Here is a 22,274-nt window from a genome sequence, read left to right as displayed (position 1 = left end):
GTCTCAAAAGTTGATTATTTCAGCAGAAAGAACAACTTCAATAGGAAATATGAAATGCATTTTGACTTCTGGGTTCTTGTTGAGATCTCTGTGATGGATGTAAAGATGCATGTGCAGAGGCTTAACATCACTGTTTTCTATGTATCATGACTTACATGGCAGAGCTTATAAGCACACATGTAACCTCGGATAGACGAGTGGTGCCAAATAAGCAAGTACTCATCTTCTTAAGCTTTAGCTCAATGGTTGAAAGTCTATTCTGGACAACAGAAATAAAAATAAGACTGTGGGAATTCACATAGTTCATATTGCCCTGTGTTCCATCATGGCACAGTGTATTTGTTCTTGCTTCGCTGTGTGTGCTTTATATGCTGAAATGGAGACACCAAGCCTGGAGGTGAAAAATACTTCTTGCTGAAACTTCGTTGGCTAATCAGGATGTCAAGTCCTGCGGGTGCAGTTTTAGATGTGCTCATAGTAGTAACTGAATGCTTCTGAAGCCCATGGTCAGTCTGTAAAGTCATCACAGTACTGTACTGTGAGTACTATCCAATGTCTGGTCATGCCAAAATACTTGTCGGTACGTCTGTTCAACAAAGCAAAAGAACACCTTTTTTTTTCAGATGAGCCATAAAATTTAACCCAATGCTCTTTTCTCAAAATTTTGAATGTGAATGAAAACATCAAAATTTGAAGTGAATGAGAAACAAATCAAACTTTCTGTAATTTCTCTGTCACCGACAGTGTTTCACATAATAATAACCAGACCTAGTTTTGCTGTGCTGAAGTTAAAATATGTCAGGGAACTGCAATATCGTCTTGTTATTAATGTCTTAAATTATAGCCAGACACCCTGTTTTTCCAGTTTTCAAGGCAAGTTATGAAGGCTTTTTTTTCAAGTGCTGAGCTGATGAGACATTAAAGGTTTCTTTTTCAAATAGTTTGGCTGTTGGGTTGCTCCCTTCACTCACACCTGCCCCTTGACTTAGAAATCGTCTCCGCCTCTGCAGCATCAAACGGTGAATTTACATAGACACAAAGAAAGCGTGGAAGGCCAACAGCTTGTGCAGTCATTAAGATGGGAATGCAGGAAGAACAAAGCGGCACAATGGTAAGAGAAATATCACAATACCCTACCTTTCTGCGAGGCTGACTAACCAGGGCTTTCCCATAGGAGGGAACTGTGCTGAGGATGCCGCGGGATTAGCAGTTTCATGTAGGGCTGCTGGCAGTGACTAAGCTGGTAACGGCAAGCCAGTCAAAGTTCTAGACATGAGTCAGGTTTTGAACTTGTTGTGGTTTGTAGTGGCTAAAAGGGCTTTGTATAGCATCATTGTATGAGGCTGGGACTGTAAAATGATGGGCTTACACCTGGTAAAAACTACTGTCTGCTCTGGAAGCGAACGCTTACTCTCAGCAAAATGTTACAGCCTAGCTCAATTCCACACATTGTTCACAGCGTAGCCTGGGTGTGCCTCTCAAATTATTTTAATGCCTTTACAAAGTACTCTGCCTTATTAATTCAGAAAGTTCTTCCTAATTATACAAGCATCGCTGAAGAATTTCAGAGATGCATATAAGTAATGGCAAAGATTTTATTTTTTTAAAAAAAAGACAATAAGAAAAAAGTGGTAGAATAATATCTGTGCTTACCACATCAAATAAGTAGTTTCTTGTAAGTGCGTATGGCTTTTTCTTCTGGAATTCTAAAACAGAAGCAAAGAAAATGAGTGGGAAGTGTGGTGTTTGGAGTTGTTTTATTCCTTCAGAACTTTCTCCTCATCCCTTTTGAAACAAGTTTGGTGGTAAGACTTAAGTGCAAAGACTTGGGATGCTTCCTGAGTCCTGCTGTCATGGATGTTTTTGCCATTTCTTTTAGCAGACTGCTGATGTTGTGTTTTCATTTGCTGTTGCCTGAGTCCATGTCTGAGTTGGACAAAAAAAAAAAAAAAAAAAAAAAATTAAAGGTAAAATTGCAGCACAAGCTTCAAAAACATATTAGTTAATCAAAATCGGTGAAAGAGAAGGACATCTGTTTTGCCCTTGCACAGACAAGTGCAAAGGCAGTACTAGCAGCTCAAGTCCAAGTTCTCCAGAAATACATACAGAAGCAAAGCTGCTATCTGTGGTATTTTCCCGATCGTTACTGATGCTAGCTGCATTAATTTAACAAGTGTTGTGCTCAGACCTTTGCTTAGCTGCATAGACATGTCCGCTTTTGCTGAACAGATGAAAGTTCATAAACAGTTGTCTTGAACTTCGCAATGTTTTTCATCTAGAGTTTTCACCCTTTTTTATATATACAGATGAAACACTTTTCCTTAATCACAGAAGAGCAATTAGAGATGGGTGTGTGAAAAGTGCGTAGAATAACAGGCACTCTCTGAATTTTTGATTCGGGAACATGTTGGGGTGGGAAGCAGATACTTTTCTTTTAGATCATCTTTATAGACTTAATCCCACCGAGGAACTTGGGTGCCTCACAGACCCATCACTTCACATGCTGAGGTCTAAATTTTAGATCCTCGGAAACCTTGCTCACCTGCCCCTTCACCCCAGAGGTGCCTACATTCCTTAACACCCACGCTCGCATCCACCAAGTTCCTTGCATGCCTGAACCTGTGCTTCTGGACATGCTTTATACCTGGCCTGGGCTGTGCTGGAGGAGCAGATCCTCATGTCACACGTGAGTCCTGCTGCTGACAGTGGATGCACTTTTACATTTAGCCCATGCTCTGAGAGTTCAGGTGGGGTGTGGGAGATTTGGCCTTGGTGTCTGCTCTGCTTGGGAGACTTTAGCTGTTCCTCTCACCATAGAGACCCCCTCCCAGCTCCTGTGTTTTCTGGAGCAGGTGTCTTTCCATCCCTCTAGGCATAAGTAACTCTTTGGAGTCATTAAAAAAAAAAAAAAAAAGTAGTAATGCTAGTAATGCTGTTGCCTGTTGGCTAGTGTGCTTGCCAGGGGGTATGGGGATATGGGCTCTGGGGAACACTCAATCTAAAATATTTAAATTTTTATTAGAGTAAAAACTGGACCGCAGTTTCCAAAACCCTGTCCCAGATGGTGACCCAGTTGTTGGGTCTGGGAGTCACCTGAGTGAGAATGAGAAAAAAAAACAACAACTGTCTGATGCAAAGCAGAAAGGCTTCAAGAGGGACGAGCAAGACAGCCCTTGTGGCCACGCTGCCTGGTGGGGACTTGGGGCAGCCTTGTCTCCGTGATGCCTTCCCAGCTTGCCTGCAGTCAAGGGAGAAGAGTTTCGAACTGATGTTCAAACAAAGGAGGATGCTTTCTGCAGGCAGGCAGAGGTATCTGGCCTTGTGTCATGCCAAGGCATGTATTAAGTGCAAAGAGATGGAGCAGCACTAGTGCTGTGTTTAGTGGGAGAAAAGTGGCTTGTAGGAGGGAATCCACAGCGTGTGCTTTGTGGGGAGCCTGGAGAACGGGACTGTAAAGCTGAGTCCCCAGCCAGTTCATAGAACCACAGCACCACAGGATGGCAGAGGTTGGCCGGGCCCTCTGGAGGCCATCAGGCCTAGCAGCTTGCTCCAGCAGGGCCACCCAGAGCAGGCTGCCCAGGCCCATCTCCAGGCGGCTTTTGAAGGCCTCCAAGGAGGAGACCCCACGGCCTCTCTGGGCAGCCTGTGCCAGGGCTCCTCACCCGCACAGCACAGGAGTGCTGCCTGGGGCTCAGGGGGAGCCTCCTGTGCAGAATGTTCCCAAGAGCCTTGCTGGAGTCACAGCCAAAGCACATGTGCTGGTTTCTGAGGGCCTCCATTTTGAGGCGTCTTGCTCTCCCCAGGCTCTGGCAGTAGCAAGGACGCTGCCACCTCATGTGGCTTCCACAGGTGGTGCTCAAATCTGTCATGGCACTGCTCCTGTCACAAATCTGGTCCCCAGATCTGATCCCTGCCAAAGCAGGGAGCTTTCTTGGTGAAAATGTGCTACAGATTAGCCCAAGATAGTTTGAATTAGGGAGGGCTACAAGGCAAGCAGCTCCAGGGGCACCAGCATGGATGGGGGTCGATTTCTGGTGGATAAGTGTCTTGTGGCTGTCTGACAGCTGTGGCTGAAGCTCTCCCCCCTGGGACGCTTGCGAAGATTTTCCTGCCATGTGCTGTTGTCAGTGGCTGAGGGCAGCCTCCTCCCGAGCTGGGGCATCCACCTGCATCATGAAGCATCTGTCCCTGCACCACTGCGTGGGCACGACTGCGGGGGAGGTGGGCAGGGGGCACACAAGTAAGCAGGGGGAAAGAAAAATGACTACATAAGCCCCGTTTGCTTTGGGATCCAGTCAGAGCTGGGGAAATACAGATGAAAAAAAAAAAAAAAAAAAAAAAAAAAGTCCATCCTGCAAATATCCAATAACCCCGTGGTTTTGGCACTCTCTTGAGAGACAGGAGCTCCCTGTTCCAAATTAAACAGAGGGAGTATTTGATGTTGTCCCGTTTCACTCAAAGTATGTCTTACTACTCCACTAATAAATTGATATGTGGAAACCATATACCCCTCTGAAATGTGCTAACCATATCCCGTATGCAAGCCTTTAGTTCTACCAAGTCACAGTGCTTTTTAATCTGTTCAAGAACAGTTCCTTAGAGTGCAAGTGGAGAGCACAACTGAGATTTAGGAGCAAGATGTTACAGGGGCAAACTTCAGTGAAGGAGTAATAGGTGGCATGAATGTGGTAGTCTTAGGTTTTCATTTCCAGGCTTTTGCATGGCTTTGAAGTAAAAATAGTCTACATGAATCATAATATTTTCTGAACACTGAAGGTAGACTTCAAAAAAAACACTTTCATTGCAGACTGTTTGGTTTTTATTTGGGAGACTTTGCTAACTGTGCTTATACATTTACCTCATAGCAGGCCCACTGATTTCAGCTGTCGATGCAGCTCTCTGAGTAGGGGCAGCAAAATCTGGTCTTAATGTTTTGAAGACTGATGTTAGTCCCTTCAGGAGAAGTTTGTTTTATTAGGCACATAAATTAGGGAGAGCCATTTGGTAGCTCTGTATCCAGCTTTTGCTTTTTCCTACAATGAGAATAAATGAGCAAGAGATAAATAGGACCTCAGGGATTCACGAGAAGAGCTTTATATTTGTAATAGTCGGAGCAAGGAAAACAGACAGAACTGGTGAACAGGGAGACCTGGTCATTGTTGCTTTAAAGCCGTAAACTCACATTTCCATGAGGCACCAAGAGACAGGGTGATATTATGGCTGTTTTTTAAAGATTTGTATACAGAGTATGCCATGACATGGCAACAAAAATGAGATGGTTCTAACTGGCATGCAACTTATGTGGTTTTGGTCACTTTCCATTACATGTCAGTAGTGTAGAAAAAAGTAACCAACAGAGCATATTAGTAATAAACAAAAATGCCACCCTCTCCTTTGCACGCTTGTGGGTCCAGCTTTGACGTAATTAAGCATAACATGAAAATGATGCATCTGTCAATGCCATCATTTATCATGAAAGGATAAGCCCTCTGTGGTGCATGGTTTTAATTAACTGTCACTTGCTCTCGAAGCTGAGATGCAGTATACACATTTGGCACTTAGGAGCATACATGAGTTTATGTAGATGTCCTAGAAGGCAGAGCCAAGATGGCCAGAAACTGATTCTGAAAGCGACCTGAGCACACAAGCACTTGCTATCCGTACAAGGCTTTGTCTTTTAAACAACTTTCCTACTTGCATCCTTTTTTGTGAAGAATTAGTTTTTCCTTTTCACCATTTAAAGCACATCACTAAAACATGCCCCCAGGTCTCTGCACAGCGTGACATTTCAGACAAGCTGTAAAAGAAATGTAGTTCCTTGGTTGCTGCTGTGCACTTGCGAGGTGTATCTTCCACAAATGCTGCTTCTATAACCCTTTATTTACTTCCAGAAAATAGTCACGGTGCTAAATCACTTTCTATTATAGGCTTTTGCTAGAGTTATACATGTGATTTTTCTGCTGCTTACAGGGGGCACAGCACTGAGTCAGGCTGAGCCCTCTGCTACGAGCTGGCCCCGACTGGAGCCTGGATGACTCCAGGGGACCGCCTGGACTGGGCAGCCTGTCCTCGGCTCTGGGAGAGGAGCCCATGTGGCACAGTGTGTGACGTGGCCATTCACACAGCCCTCACAAGTCAGAAACAGGAGTGTTTACATTTCATTTCGCACAACAATCTTGGCATTATCCACCCCTTTGCGGGCAGAGGCTGATGATGCTGTGTTGCCCTGGTGGCAATGGACTCCAGGTAGGTGAGGGTGAGCTGTATGAGATTGCACTCCAGGTGGGATTATTTTGATGCAGAGGCAGCATGTGCCCAGCATGTCTTTGCCACCTTGAATTTATGAGGGAGCTGAAAGGCTGCAGAGAAGGGCTCTGCACCAGGGGAGCAGGCAGAGCAGAGGGTGAGGATTGCAGCACATGGGAGGGAGAGAGGAAAGGATGCTCAGATCCTGCTCTGGGGTTTATGAAGAGCAGCAGGCACAAGAGTGGTGGTGTCTTTCCAGTAGCTGGAGCTGGGGAATCCAGGGTGTTTGCTGCCTAATTGGTTTGGTGGTGCCCTCATTAGGCTAGGAGGCCCTTGATAGGGTTTCTTGAAATTTGCACGTAAGCTATTTTTAACAGGCACAGCAATGGAGTGACTGCCTAGAGCCACGTATTTCTGTTTCCCTCTCTTGCGGCACAAGCCAAACCTGCTTTGCTTACACAATATATATATATATTTTTTGTAAAGCTGTGCTCCTTTTATTGTGTTTGACTTTGGGTTCAAGCAACACTCTCTAGCTTGCTGTCACGAACTGAAATGTCAGAATGAAATACTGAATGCTATTTCCTCAGATACTCTGTGTCGGAAATTATGGAGGCTCCAGGCTAAGTGTCCGCAGTGGATTGCCACAATTGCTGCCATGGAGCCATGCTCCATTTTTCAATACATTGGTCACAGGCTGATGAAACTGATTTCTTTGAGAACCTCCTGCTGCTAGCACCAGATAGAAAACATTATCCCTCAAGGAGAAAAAGAGAAAAAAAAAATCAGAAAGAAAAAAAAAATGTATAGATGGTAAATCTTTCAACTGCGAAAATAGAAGGGCATACCTGTGGCCAAGGTGAGATTGATGCTGCAACTTCACAAGCAGTTGTGTCAGTTCAGTTCAGGAGATGTTTCTCCTCCCATCCTGGTGGCTAGATGTTTAACGTGTTGTACAATCTCTCTTCCCGCCCTCCCTTTTGCCCTATTTTAAATCTGCTGCAAATTTAACCTGCTTTATTCAGATTTGTAATAGCATGATGGTTATGTGCTAGCTGGGGCATGCAAGTACCTGGAGTCCTAGGAATGCTGATAATTTGCATCCCTAATAAACTGTAATTTAAAATCCTAAATATAGAAAGCGCTGTATAACCGAAATGGAATAAGACAGCTCCTTCTTCCCAGATCTCAATATCCCAAACATCCCGGTGAGCCCGGAAATGTTGGAAGAAGCCCCTTAAAGGCCTGGCTCTTGAAAAGGAGACTCAGAAAACCAAACCTAGAGCAGTTAAACCTGGAAGACACCTATGGGTCCCTTCTCAAAGGCAGGGTCACTCTGTGGTGCTAGAACAGCCCTTAAGTGTCCTTGGTTTTGCTGTTCATCCTGTGTTACTTTCCGGTTCCAGGATCAAAGATAGGCATTAGGAAATGCTAGAGAAAGACAGGATTTTCTGATTTTGTTTTAATATTAACCAAGATGTTCCCTATCCTGTCTTCTTGTCTCTATCAGTGCTATTTTAGAATATCTCCTCATAAACGTTTCTGAGTGCCATGAATTAAAACAGCCTCGTTCCAAATGACGTGGTAATTCTTCACCCTGGGAAATGCACCACAACCGGTTCTGCACCACGAACGGCACCCTAGCGCCCCGACTTTTATCGGGCCTTTGAGCGATACTGCAAAATGGACAATAAACATATTTGTTTGCTGTCCTGCCTCGGCAGCTGGCTCGCCATCCCTTCCCAGGCAGTGATGGCAGCTTGGGCATCCCAACCCAGCCCTTCAGGTGGCCGCTGCCGCCCGTGCCCATCTGCTTCTCCCTCCACCCACTACCTGTGTTAGGAGTTTGACTCTTTTCTTATATATATATATATTTTTCTACCTCAAAGTGAGAGCAATTCCCGGTGCATTTATCTCAGATTATGCGGTCGTTGTAAGATGAAGTACCTGCAGCAGCCAGTCTGCGGTTGATTTGAACGCAGGCGAGTCTCGACAATGAGCTTCAAGGAGGGTGTCAGGTATAAATCTCCTCTTCAAACAGCCAGGGTGCATTCCAGACTTCAGAGACACCTCTTTGTGTGGAAGGGTGGTTGTGTTTTTCATTTTTATTTTTTTTTTTATGCCTCCTTTTTCTTGGGCCTGGAAGAGGATGAAAGTGTCGGGGTGTGTGCGTTCGTTTAGGCTGATAATGAGAGTGAGGCTCACGGGCATGGTAATTTGGCAGCCTCTTCACTTCCTGTAACAGTTTTTAAAAAAATCATCCAAGGGCTGCTTAAAGACAAACATTTTTTGTTTAACTACTAGTGGTTCATTTTCTGAACAACCATGCAATTAATCTTATTTGTATTAAAGAGGCAGGCTGCTTTTTGTACGTTTTCTGAGCTATAATTAATGAAGATCAAAAATGTTACAGAGACACAATATTTAACTTTTCATAGGTGCGACTACACAACATCTGCAGCGATTAGAGAAGTCAAAGAAAAAAGCAATGTGTCTTTTTTTTTTTTTTTTTTTTTTTTTTCCCCTTCAAAGTGTGTTTTCGAAGCCTCCTTCCTGCACAGAACTCTTTACTGCTCTAGCCATGAAAATAATTTTTGGTGAGGAGACTAATCAATACTCAAAACATAGGCTTTTTTATTGCAGTGAGGGATAATGCGTTGTTCAAAAACATATTGTCAGATAGGTCAGACTTGCAGGGGCTGAGCCTGTGAAGCTGAGTGCAAAACTATCCAAGTTGAACCTTGAAGGACTGGACCCAAACAAGAGTTCTTGTTGCTTGTGTAGAAGTTTTTAGGCAAGTGTGTGTCTGTGTGTGTTAAAACTTCAAAAGCATCACGGCAGTTTCGTGATTTTACATGTAAAAAATCCTGGATGTCTTTGGCACTAGGAACTCCATAGCATGAGATTATCTTTGAGCTGTGCTGCTTAAAAACAATTAGTTTGTAATAAGTAGTAGCTTATTTATCTCGACGTGATTAAATAAAGAACACCTCTGGAATGTATCACTCAAAGACATATGACGAGAAAGGTGTATAGTTTTACCTTGGCATTAGCTGCCTCCCGCTCCACCACCCCTTCAGCTCCTCCAGCAAAAGGAAGATCTGGTTTTCACTGGCCTGAAATCAAAACTCACTTGGCTCCAAGAGTGTCACTCAGATGCACAAAGTAGCTGCACACTTTGCATTTACATACAAGGAACAGGAACATGACTTCATCACACCGGGGATCACTCATTTCATATGCATGAGGTATTTTGATAGTATTTTGCAAAGAAAAGGTGCAGCTATGTTATTCCTCTTAGTGTGAGGACTGTTCTGGTGTTGGTAAAATTGACCGTGTCATCTGTGAGATCTAGGATAAACCTGATCTGAAGCATTGTTTGCTGAACAAGCTATCCTGGTGTGATCTGAAAACCAACAGGACCCCCTCTGATCTGGCGTAGACCATGCTAAGAAGGAAAGAGAAATTAATCTTCATCCTTTCTTTGCGGGATGCAAGTGTCACCATCTGGGAGCTGATGCACAAAGAAGGCATTACAACCTGGGGATGTCTGTGCCGAGTCCCTATGCCTCCAGTAATGATAAACTATGCTTCCAGGAACTTGGAGACAAAAATGAGCAAGGGATGTTGGGCAGCTCTGAGCAACAGGCTGCTGTGCCCCGGCAGTGCCTGCCCGGGGAGAGAGCAGCCTGGCACCCCCGTGAATGAGTTCCTTGCACATAACCCAGGCTTGGGGGCTGAAGAGAGACATATTTGTTTTGGAGGAATGTTTGCAAAACTGCATCACGGAAAGCTGCACATGTTGACTACATCATACTTATTTCTGTTTAATTGATGACTCATAACTTTCCTAAGCATAGGAAAGAAAAGGAAAAAAAAAAAAAAGGTCTAACAATTTCATGCATTTAAATTAAAAGTCTTCTGTCACGTACGAGCGGCGTTGGGTCCCTACAGCTCTCCCTTGAATCCCTCTTGAGGTCAGAAACCACTGAGGTGTTTGTGGGAAGAAAAGCACGTCCCTCAGAGCAGAACCAGCAGTTTGAGAGCTTTTGGCTTTGAGCAGAAACCCGCTGTAGCAGGCTTGGGGGTGTCAGGGGATTAGCCCTTACACCTTACTTAAGTCGTAACAAAATTAGGCACAAAAAATGTCAACAGCTTCACTGTTTTTTTCGTAATTGCAAAACTGTTAAATGCCAAAAATACACACCCAGCAAAAATGTACAGGTTCTTTAAGTGGCTCCAGGAGATGAGAAGTTTTCATGTCGTAACTTAGGTGAGCCCCTCCTGCAGTCCCCAGGTTACTCATCTTCCTAAGCGCTCTTTCATGTTATCTCCCAGACTCCGAGGTCTTTGAGGAAGAGACAGCCTTTATTTGTGTACTGTACAATGTGAGCATATTTAACAGCAAGCTGAAACATTTGTCTGCACTGTAAATAGTTGCCAAACACTGTGTTCTAAGATGGTGTCAAGGACATTAATTTCTAATTATTAAGAAGGGAGGGAAAAACATGCATTATTAAGAAGGGAGGGAGTAGAACATACTATACTTCAAAATGAGATGGTAGAACATGTAGCCACATGAAGATTTCAGTCTGAAGCCCACTATTCAGGGCACAATTTAGGTTGCCTTTACAATGGCAGTTTTGTTCTTTAGCCAGCTTTCTGCCCCACAACATTTACACCTTCATTGCAGCTATTGTCTGGAAAAAGTTTAGATAAGGAAGCTTTAAGAAAGCTTGGAAGAGGTTTGAGAAGCTCTGGTCACAGTGCTGGCACGTAACAGGCTCCATTTGCTGAGGGAAGATGGGCATTTTCAGGCTTGTCTTTGCATCTCCAGCCTGTCCCCACGTACCCCACAGAACCACTGTGTGAGGCCCCAGATTTTTCACCCTCCTCTTAAAATGCAGGTCTGCTTCTAAGTGAGAGTGGTTTCCCTCATTTTATTTATTATACCACATCTTCCCTACACATTCATTCAACATATAGGTAAAAATTACCTATTCTTATATTACCTATTACCTATATTACCTATATTACCAATTCTTATAAGAATTACTTGTTCTCTTATTCTTATTCTTACACATTTTCCATGCTTTATGCTTCTTACCCTTGCATTTCTAAAGAAGCCTGGAGAAAGATCAGGCCTGTGACAACACCGAACAAGTAGCATGAGATTTACTTCATAAAGAAATTGCACCTAACTGGTAATAATACAAAATGCTTTCCTCAGATCAGACCAGTTGCAGTGATTAGAGGGTCTAAACTGCCCAAACCATCAGCTCGGTGTCAGCATGGAGAAGATCATTGTGCATTTCAGAATTTCGTCTCCTCCTCCTCTAGTCAAAAGGTCAGAGACGTGTCTTTTCCAGTTGGAGCAGACTGGCTAGGATCAAGCTACAGTCTTGCTTGTGGGGAATAACGGCATTTAAAAGACTAGCAGTAAATGACACCTCCTGCATGCTTTCATGCCCTTGACCCCAACTTTCCAGTGCTTTATACAAATGTTCTTTGTCCCCATTATGCGGAACCTGGGAAAAGCAAATTTGAGTGTGTGGTAACACTGATCTGTAGTAATGAAGTGTTTGCTAAAAATGTTGCTTACTTACAGTGCCTTGCACTTGAAGCTAGAGGGTCTAACACAAAAGCTATCTTGAAATCATATTCCTGATGTTGCTGAGCCTCGGAGAGCAGGCGTTCTTGACAATTGCCATCAGAAGTTAGAGCTGAGCCGCTACATCAAGGTTTCAGTGCCTTTTTTTAAACATAATTTTAGGTTGACTGTTTTTTTCAGAAGGGGTTGTACAAGGTCTGAGGTCTATACAGCAGCCTAAGTGTGTCGAGAGGAGGACTGGTCTCATCAGCTCCGTGTTTGCCACCACAGGGTCCTCCACGCCACTTCCGCAAGGGAGTTTGTATGGGTGATAATAAGGTTGCACATGGAAAGGAGCAATCTTTTCAGTGGTAATTTGTTCACATACACAGACCCTGCCAATGCTGTTTCCAAGCAACTGAAACCATCTGTAAATTCAGTTCTAATTCAGAAAACAGTTTTAGAAAATAAAATGGGAAGAGGCTTTGGAAGATACGACCTCATTCAAATGTAGGATTTTCTTAGTGGGGGATGTGTGGGGGATATTTACCTGAGAAAATTGTTGTTGTTTTTTTGTTAGAAAGGAAGTTAAAGTATTTCCCCAAACCATGGGAAAGCCCTGTATTCAGGTATTCTTCGTATGTGCAGTATCACTCCATCTGAACTAAGTCATTGTTTGGACCAGAAAACCAGCTAGCTGGAAGTGTTCCCTCCGCTCGTGTCAGGAGAATGTTAGCTGTCCCAGGGGTGACTGCCAGACCCGGAGCAGCTCCAGTGAGCCATCCCTGTCCCCATAGCAGCCGTGCTCCATCCAAAGGCTGGGGAAGTTCTTCCTCGTCCTGAGGAAAGGAGTGCTTGGCTTAGCAGCTTTCCATCCTTCCTAAATGAAAGCTACTTTCATTTCTCAACAGAAAATGACAAAAGTTGCTGGGAAGTGTGCCCACCTGCAGGGTGGGTGGGAAGAAGAGCCCAGCAGAGCCACCAATGGTGGCAACAGTCCCTTACAAGAAAGGGGGCAAACACCCCAGATCACACCACTGCAGCCTTAGGACGTATGGTGCAGCAATCCCAATGCTCTCAATGTGAGACACCTGAGAAAAGCAAGGTGTTATACAGGTTATCTCTGCAAGGAGCCCTGGGGAGGAATTCAGACCTCCTGCACTGCTTGGGTCTAGCAAGGGGAGGGGGACCTCAGCACATCCCTTACGTGCTCACTGGCACATTTGGGATACAGTGCTCCAGGGGGAATATGGGCTTCCTCAATATTACTGCTCAGTGCCATAATGGATGGCTAATTATAGGTCTTAGAGTGAAAGTAGCAGCCCTACAGAGATCTTAAGCTACTAGAATTTAAGTAGAGATGTTATTTCTGGGATATTATTCCCACAGGCCAAAGTAAATTACAGTGGTATTTTATGTTGGCTCACCAAAAAAAAGTTAAATGAGCAAAGTGTACAGTTTTAAATTAATCTCCTTATCAAGAAGTCACTTAGACTCTGCACTGTGTCTTCCGCTTCCTCCTCGTAAAGCCATTGATATCTGGGAATGCCTCTACCTTGAATCTTTGCACCACGCATAGAGGACCTGAGCACGTACAGCCTGCCAAGCTTCATTGTGCAAGCTTGGATAGCATCTTTAAAATCAGCAGAAAGCCTGAACCTGTATACAAACAAACAAACAAACAAGCCCTTTGCTATCCAGTACTCCTCCAAACCATCCAAGGGAAAACAATGCCACATAGGAGAACAAGTTCTTGAAACACTTCAGAGGTCTCCTTTGTTCCTAAACAGAGCCTAGATATACAAAGCTAGCTGCACCTAGCCACTTTAAGGAAAGATATTGCAATACAGCTCTTTGTACACTTCCTAATAATGGCCAAGACAAAGCTTTCCAAAAGCTCTCCACAACTTCTCTCTTCCACGCCCCCCAAAAAACACAAATCATACGAAGAAAGGATTAGAAAAAAAGTGAGCCCTCAGACTTCCACGTAGATGGGAAGCCGTTTTACGCTCTCTGAAGTGCCACTTCCTTGGGCAAAGTGACAGAAAGATGGATGATGTCTGAAAGTTTGAAGATGGCATGTAAGTATTCCACCCTGGGGAGTGCACGCTCCTCTGACCTGAAAATAAAAGTAGGCAGAGTATGATAGGGTTAGGAGCATTTGCAAGCTGTGCCTTGGGATTACACTTTGGAAGAGTTGAAAAATTAACCCATCAGACCTGACGACCGTGCCTTTACTTGCTTACTGACACATCTAGCTGGGGTTTTGTGAAAGTGAGGGTACTGCTTAAAGAATCCTTCAAATTAACTCGGGGTGTCACTGAAGTGCAGAGTGCCAAAGTTTGTACGTGTCCAACGCATCGTGCTGTACTACTGAGAAACTGCATGTGGTTGAATGGTGGAAGGTCATTAAAACAGAGGGGAGACAATAGATAGGATCACAGTTTCAGTCTTGTTTATGTGAAAACTTCAATGCAAAAAAAAAAAAAAAAAAAATGGCACTTGGATTTTGCAAAAGGATATATGAACTGTAAATAAGAACAGGCTTGTTCATACCAGCATGCCACTCTCTTCAGGACACAAGGCAGAAGTTAGAGCACTGCTCTCAGCAATAGTTTCCATTCCTATTTGGAGAATATGAACAGAGGGGTAATGTTTCAGGTGTTATGGGAAAATACAGGCTGGAGACATGTACTGAGAAAAACGGGCTTTGGGTTGTGCAACATGGAGGCACTTCAGGCACCTCATCCCAAAAGATCAGTAGGACTTCACATGGCTGCTCTGCAGGGGGTCCTTCACAGTCCTGTGCTCCCCAGACTCCAGTCTGATAACACCCCGTTTCTGGGCACCGAGGATCCTTCCACAGTCGCGGCTGAAATAGGATGCCTGTTTACCGATCTCAAACAGCACTGTCAGCAGCTTGCTACTTCAAAGATCTTGCTAATTCGCTGGTTGGGTGCCAGCACCCTGGAGGCAGGGTGCCCACATCACTTGGCACGGTTAGCCAGCCTTTCTCTTCGCCTCGCCTCCAGACATCAGCGCCAGGCCTGCCCACCCCCTCGGTGCAGCTCGGCACCTCTCCCAGCGCCCTGCCCGCTGACCGCACACCGCACATACAATAGCCTTGGAAAGCGGCAATAATTGTCTCTGAGATGTGTGGCAGCTTGGGGAGCCGCTCCATCTTCAGCAGAGAAAACCTGTTCCCTGAGAGGCAAGTCTATGGGAACAAGCAAGAGTGAATTTCTTTAATTAACGAGCCAGGTAGGCTGTTGCAGAATCGTCCCAACCCCCAGTTCTCTGAGCACATTTAGAGGATGAAAGTGAGTGATTCATGAGCAAAAGAGGGATCTAGTCATAACCTAATACCCCAGGCCTGGAGTAGCAGAGTATTGTTCTCAAAGCCTGTTGGCTTTCCAAAGATTCAAATTTGTGTGACAGGATGCTAGATGTATTGCCCAAATGGTCTGTCAAATCTATCACGGTGACAAGGAAATATTGTGCTCTCCTCCTTCGCTCTGAAATTCCTTGAATACCTGGTGCCAGCGGTTCAGCTGATAACGCAAGGAGGGATGAAAGCAGACAGGCTCATCTAGAAGAAGTGACTTTTCAAATGGGCTGTGACAGGCTCCCTTCATCTTTCTGTAACGTGTCATTCGGATGCAAGCAACAGACTACAAATAAGCTCTTTGGTGCTGTGAGGCTTGCTACAGCAGTTTTCATCTCTCCATCAATTGTGGACTATTATTTACTTGCTAACGTGCTAGTGACTGTTCCGCTACTTGGAATATATTGAGGGTTGCATTTCGGGATCTGAGCTTGGATTTGGCTATTTTGAAGAGAACTTGAAGGTTTCTGATCAGGCTGCTATGCGCAGGTTTACATTAGGGTAGGTCTGTGGTGCTTGCAGTGGTATTGTTTTGATAGCCAAATTATACGACTGCTTCCTTTAAGCAGAGCGAACACACACCGTTTCTATGTGCTTGATCCTCTTTTATTAATTCTGTCAGCTACCATATTGAGCGCTCTCTTTCTTTGTCGTGGCTCGTATCCAGATGCCGCCAGGATCGCTGAGAACTTCACCGCTGACTTCAGCGGGGTTTCACCTGCGCAGCTGTGCCTGATATCGCACCTCGGGGAGGGAGCTGCCTCGCTCCTGCCGAGTCTCACCTCCTTCCTTTGAAGCACCCGAGCCTCTCAGCCCCTCATGGCGTAGGGTCTGAGGCTTTGAGGGGAACAGGGCTGCAGTGCAGAGACAGGGACCACAGGTGATTGTCACCCAGGGGCCTGGGGGCTGAGACGCAGCCAGGCCGCTCCTTCCAGCAAACGCTTGTGGACACAGAGTTTAGATCTCTGATACAACACAAAATCTCTGAATCACAGGGGGAAAGACCTGCATAGGAAAGAGCTGACAGTGCCTGTTTTCCTGTTTTACTTACAACAGCGAAGCACCGTGCGAGGTGTGATAGGAGCTACTGCCTGCACATGGTGGAGTAAGCATGGCAGAAGAAATATATTTGTGTGTTAACGCTGGCCCCAGCACAGAGTACGCCTCATGCTTTGCCTGCCCTGGCGCAGCCCCAACACACATTCAAGCAGCCTGAGGGCTGCTTTAGCTTGTATCCAGCTTTAATGGCTCCGGCAGACCACTGAGGTGCATGGGCAGGGTGTAGGGATGGCTACAGGTTTTGTAAGTTATTTGAAGCATCTATGGCAACTTGTCAGGGTGATCCGTGGTAAGATAACTAAATCTACTCAGCTGCACATGAGCTCACCCTTCTGAGGCTTGTCCAAGGCTTTACAAAAATAAGCATGTTTACATAAGAGAGCAAACGTTTCCCATATTTGCTGCTTCCAAACTTCTCTACAGCCATCAGTCTACCATGGGAACTATTCTTACACGTTTCAGCCGCTTGCTTTAAATCTTTCTTCTACAATGCGACACAACAAACATCATCTGCTGGAATACTTATCTCTGCAGGCCGTGCTTCAGCTCCTGTTTCGGCGTCAGGCTTCATACAGAGGACTTCAGCACAAGATGTCAGTAGCCGATAAGCGAAGCAGGAGAGAACAGTTGCATTTCCTCCCTCAGACCGTGTTCGTAACTGCACGGTTCGTAGGCCATTTCAGGTGTCTTAGTGCTGGACATTAAAGTTACGTCAGCTGGCTAAGCGTGCTCTAACAGACGTGTTCAGGAGAAGCCTTACAGGTTCAACGTGCCTTCACTTCGTGGGCTTAGTTCATTGCCCCACTCCGACTCCTCTCCCAAACTACCCCTGTGTTTACAAGCCCTCAGTGTTATTTTAGCTTCTCGCTCTTGCCTTCATCATAATCTGTGAAAATCAGGGCTGACATGATGACAAAAGTTGTCACATTGAATACATTGTTTACTTGGCTCAACCAGTTATTTTTATAGTCTCTCTAGAGAAAGTTTCTTATTCAAATTTGCCAGAGAATACTCAACAAGTTTAACTAGAAACTTGGCATTTCCTCTTCCAAGAATTCTTCGAATGATATTCTCCAGCAACAGCCTAATTGACAACATCTTCCTTCACAGAGGCACACACATCCTCCTGCATGAAATTTTCTCCACGCAGTCCCACCTGGGTTTGGGGACTAAACTTCTTCTTGTGTGCACGCAGAAGCACACAGCCAATTAAAGGCTCACCTAGGAATCACGGACACGCTAATCAATTTCCAAAATCGGACTCTGTGTAAATGGGAGATAAACATTCTGCCAACTCGTGCCAAGAGCGATTCTTCAGGCCCAAACTGAGATTTCTTCTGCATTCAGTGCTGTACATTTTACATGCTGCATCCCTCCCCAGATTAATTTTCCCCAAGGCCTTCATATTGTTTTTAGAGGAACAACAGCTAAGATCTTTTCCAAACCAGTGGAACGAGACATCATGTTTGACAGGGAAGCCCTAAAATTTATGTTTTGCTCGTTTCATGCTTAGACTTGAATTTACCAAAACAGCTTCTCCAAGAGGGGATAGTCCCTTGTAATTTATATGCCCTTAACACCGCAGTCACCTGTGTGATCCAATACCATCTGTGTCTGGGTTATTTCCGTGTACGTATATTGATACCTGCAGACATTTTAAGCCTGAGGATGGGTAGACTACTTTAAACTCTATTTGCGACCAAACAAAAATAACCAACCCCCTGAATTTTTTAGCTTATAAATACCTCCCACAAAAGTTTGGTTAGGAAGATTCACTCGCACCATAAAATATTTTATGCTGCATGCCTCTGGCCTTCAGATAACCATGAGCTGGTTTGCAAGGTCTCATAGCTCTTGCTGTTAGATGCCTATAGAGCTGCAAAACAATATTTCCAGTTGGTAAAAATCTGTGTGATTTGTAGTCTGCAGGGTAGATAAGGTATGAGGGAGGGAGAAGACATGGTAATCCAGCAGCAGCAACAAAGATTTCAGGGTGGTCAAGGGATCTCTTCATAAAAAGGGAGCTGAGTCCTGCATCCTAGAAACATGTTTATTTAGGTAAAGAAGAATTTAAAGCAAGGTCACCACTGACATCCCACCCAGCTTTACAGCAAGCAAAATAAATAGCTAGAGAAGGCTGTTTTGAAAAGAAAAGGAAGGAAAAAAAAGAGTGAAAAAAGTGTAATTCTGCAAAATCTTTTCTATCCTGTTTCCAATTTGTGCAACATTTTAGGCTTTAAGGAATAAACAATGTGGTTTGTTGTTTTGTATTTGTTTATTTTGTTTTGTTTTCCCTTGGTGCTTCAAAAAGCCGTTTGATTTACCTTCCTTGGCTCGAGGGCTGTGGGATTACTGCATGCCCTAGTGCCTTGCCTCTAGCCTCCTCCTAGTGCCTGGATGCTGAGCTGTGTGCCCGCAGCAACGCCAGCTCCTCCTGAGCCTCACAGGGCCTGGGAGCACCAGAGCTGCCAGTGTTAGTGTCATGTCCCATTGAGGCTGCTGGTCTTTTTGTACTCTGTCTGTGCTCCCTTTCTGCCTCCCCACACTCTCCACACCAGTGCTATAAATGTTTGTCCCTTTGTAGGTTACACACCAGGTGTGGAGGCATTATTTTGCCGGACTTAAATTTTTTCCAGCTTACCCTGCAAAAGCAGCACACACATGCTTTCAACCTAGAATGTAACGAAGTAAAATATATCACACTGATTTGCGAGACAGGTCTCCCAGTCTGTCTTGTTCAGGAAAGGAGATCACCCTAATAACTAACTCTAAGGAACACCTCAAGGTCCTCCAGAAGGTATTGAAGGAGGTGTCACAAGAATAAGGTAGTTTCATATGAGCTGATGCTGCCAAAGTGTAGCCTTCCTCCATTTCAGATGAATTCAACGGAGTAAAGCTGGCTTTGCAGTATGTGCTAGTTTTCTTTTTAGGATAAACTCAAAACAATGTCATCCCATGCCAACAGCTGTGACTGTGAATAGCTGACAGATTGGGCAGGCAATCTTTTTTTCCTCTGTATTTCTCCAAAAGCATCCAGTTAGCTCTGGCTTGTTCATATGATGGTGTAAGCAGAGCTTTGACCTGTTTGTAAAGACCCCTTTCAAAGCAGATGCTTGACTCCAGGAATTGTTTTCCCTGGGAGTGAACTCAAGCAACGCTACACCTGAAAGACACTCCAATCCATTTTTAATGCGCTGCACATAAAAAGCTAAAACCAAGTATTTTTATCATCAACCTCTTTTCTCCTCAGGGCTTGATATCCCTGGAACCTGTAAAATGAGGTCCTTTAAAGCTTCACCATCTGCAGCAAGTCAGAGATTTCTCTCTCTGAATGCCCTACCTTTCCACTGAGTAGGGGTCACATAGTTTTGATGACAAGAAAATTTTAGGATTTGTATCAAATTAAAGCTTCGCATATGTTTCTTCTGTTACTGATCTTCGAAGTACAGAGGAGCCATACCTGCAGGAGCAATCACTGGCAACCTGTAACTGGATGCATGGGAACAGCACAAAGCTGCACTGGGGGAGACAGTGCCCTCAAAATAACATGCTTTAACTTCTGGTTAGCCCTGAAGTGGTTGGGCAGTTGGACTAGAAGATCTTTGAAGGTGCCTTCCAACTGAACTATTCTGTTCTGTTCTGTTCTGTTCTGTTCTACTCTACTCTACTCTGCTCTACTCTACTCTATGCTATTCTTTTCTATTATTTTCTAAAACAGAAGTTGTACATGAAGGCCTTCTGCAGTACTTTGAGCTCAGGGTTGGCCATCAGGTGGCATACACAGTACTTAGAGAGGCCAATGGATAAAGGAGAGTGGTTTCTTTGCTCTGTTTAAAGCAGGACTGTTTTTGCCAGCCCTCACAACTGGATTCTCTCTTGGCCATGCAAGTGTGTTTGCCCGTAATACATTCAGTCCTCAAAACGAGACATTAGAATTTGAGGATGAAAGCAGGTTTTTTTGTAGTGGAAACATTGCAAAGATGTTCTGCCAGAAAAAAAAAAAAAAATCTTTTTTAGCAACTTGAGCATCCAACTCAAAATAGCAGCTCATGATGTTGGAGTCACTGCTTTCATCCAACACCACAGTGAAAAGCTTTGAGCTGGCATGGCTCAGCAGTCTGCAGGAGGTACGATGACAGCTTCCTGAGGATGCAGATTGCTTTTGTTCTCCAGATGAAAACATTCTTACCATGTCAGTCTCAACATCCCCTTCACCAACCTGGCAAAGCAAGAAGCACGCAGAGAATGGGGACATGTTGCTATGGCATCACTGGCAAGCAAGAAATTTGGTAGAGTTTACTCCAGAAGATAAAAAACCCAGAGCAGTGGTTAGGCACAAAAGGAATGTATTTGCTGGTGTGTAAATAGCAGCACTGCAAAACTGCTGTATTTCTTAGAAGTGCAAGTTATTTTCTCACATCTTGGTAGAAATGCTAACACAATTTCAGGGAAGGAGGGAGAGGAACAAGTCAAAGAGCTCACCAGCCTCAAACACCTAGTAGCTTATCAGATGAGAATTTACAGTTTCTAGATCCCTACCTGACTGCAGGCTCTTTATTCTCATTACAACCTCGTCCTGGGATGTGTAAATAAGACCTTATAAACCCTCCTATGAAATGCTTCATCCAGGATGGCCAAAGCCTTCATTAAACACTGTGTTCAGTTTTAGACATTCATCTCAAGAAAAATGGGGACAAGATGGATGAAATCTAGGTAGAAGCAATAACAATCAGTACTCTAGAAATCTTGGCTTAATGATGCAGTCTTAGGACTGTTTTCCATAAAATGTGACCAAGCTGAGATGTGATATCAGACTCAAATACATTGGGGACTGCTGCAGAGCAGAAGGAAATAATGTGTATCTGTGGTGGATAAGACGACCAGCAGCAGCTTCAAGTGAAGGAAGAGAGATGTAGATTAGAGATGAAGAGAGCTGCCTCAGACCAAGAATGGGAAACTAGTGGAATAAATGGCTGAGGGCAAACTGGAATCTCTGGAGGTTCCTGAGACCTGGTTAGATACACCTTTGTTGGTGTGGCAGAGAATGATTTTGTCTTAGCATGACACAGAAAGGTAGATTAGATAACTTTTTTGAGGTCTCTTCTGGTCTTTTTTTTTTTTTCTTTTGATGATTAGATTATTTGATAACTGTCAAGTCTGTAATAAGTACAGATCTCAGAATCACCATTTCATTTGTTTGTTTGTTTGTTTTCTGACAGGATGCATTTTACTGTGCTGATATATAGAATTATCAATTTATTTCTTTGTAAAATCTAATGGCTTTATACTGCAGTGCTTTTGATACTAGGTGTGTCTTAGAGGTACATAGAGTTTTAAAGAAATTACAGTCGAGAAGATGAAAGAACATCACTTAAACTAGGTTATTTTAACATAACTCATCATCATAATGTTACCTCACCACCGCAGTCACTCCTTCAAAAATAAGGGGATGAAGCAGAGGAAAAGCATCCATGCTGGCTTTGAAAAGGAATTTCCATGTTAAAATACTTGGCCACAAATACCATGCACATAAACACAAACTAGGCAGCTGTCAGATGTGATAGAAATGAAATATAGTGAGAATTATGCTTTTTCCATGTTTAGTAATAAAATGTATGAAGGCATAAGATGTGGATGCAACATCCAAAACAGTAAGCATCTATGATCCAAGTTCTCCAATAAAGGTCCATATGAACTGAAGGAGTGTTTGCAGTATCATCTGAATCCAGGCAAGTTTAATCCAAGGAGAGCATTCAGCCTCTCATTGCGGCAATTACGGTAAGTTCTTAAATGCCGAAATAGTAAATACTTGAATTTACAGCTGTAAGCTATTCTTCTTCTTTCTTATAATCCTGATAGCCATGAATTATCCATTAATTACAAGAAAATATTTTTAATCTTCTTAGAGTTATCTTAGTTTTAGCCAGCTCTGTTTTCTGCCTTGCACTTCTCTTCTTCCTGCAAGGGGAGTGGAGTGACGTACCTCCAAACAGA

General features: G+C 44.0%; 1 protein-coding gene across 2 annotated transcripts in view; it reads left to right on the top strand.

Annotated features, from left to right (window-relative positions):
• Positions 1-22,274, top strand: part of EDAR (ectodysplasin A receptor) — a 69,102-nt gene that overhangs the window by 8,574 nt on the left and 38,254 nt on the right. Inside the window, exon 1 of one of the 2 annotated variants that reach the window (XM_035317078.1) lies at positions 1,025-1,111. The exons of the other annotated variant lie outside the window; for it this stretch is intronic. Within the exon in view, the coding sequence (XP_035172969.1) occupies positions 1,079-1,111 (33 nt within the window). The 5' untranslated portion in view covers positions 1,025-1,078. Of the gene's footprint in view, positions 1-1,024; positions 1,112-22,274 lie in introns of those variants that run through there. 2 annotated transcript variants of the gene reach the window in all.

The sequence above is a fragment of the Oxyura jamaicensis genome, chromosome 1 (genome assembly GCF_011077185.1).
Source record: "Oxyura jamaicensis isolate SHBP4307 breed ruddy duck chromosome 1, BPBGC_Ojam_1.0, whole genome shotgun sequence".
NCBI classification, from domain to species: domain Eukaryota; kingdom Metazoa; phylum Chordata; class Aves; order Anseriformes; family Anatidae; genus Oxyura; species Oxyura jamaicensis.
Note: the sequence above shows the minus strand (reverse complement) of the source record. Positions and strands in the feature narration are given on the sequence as shown.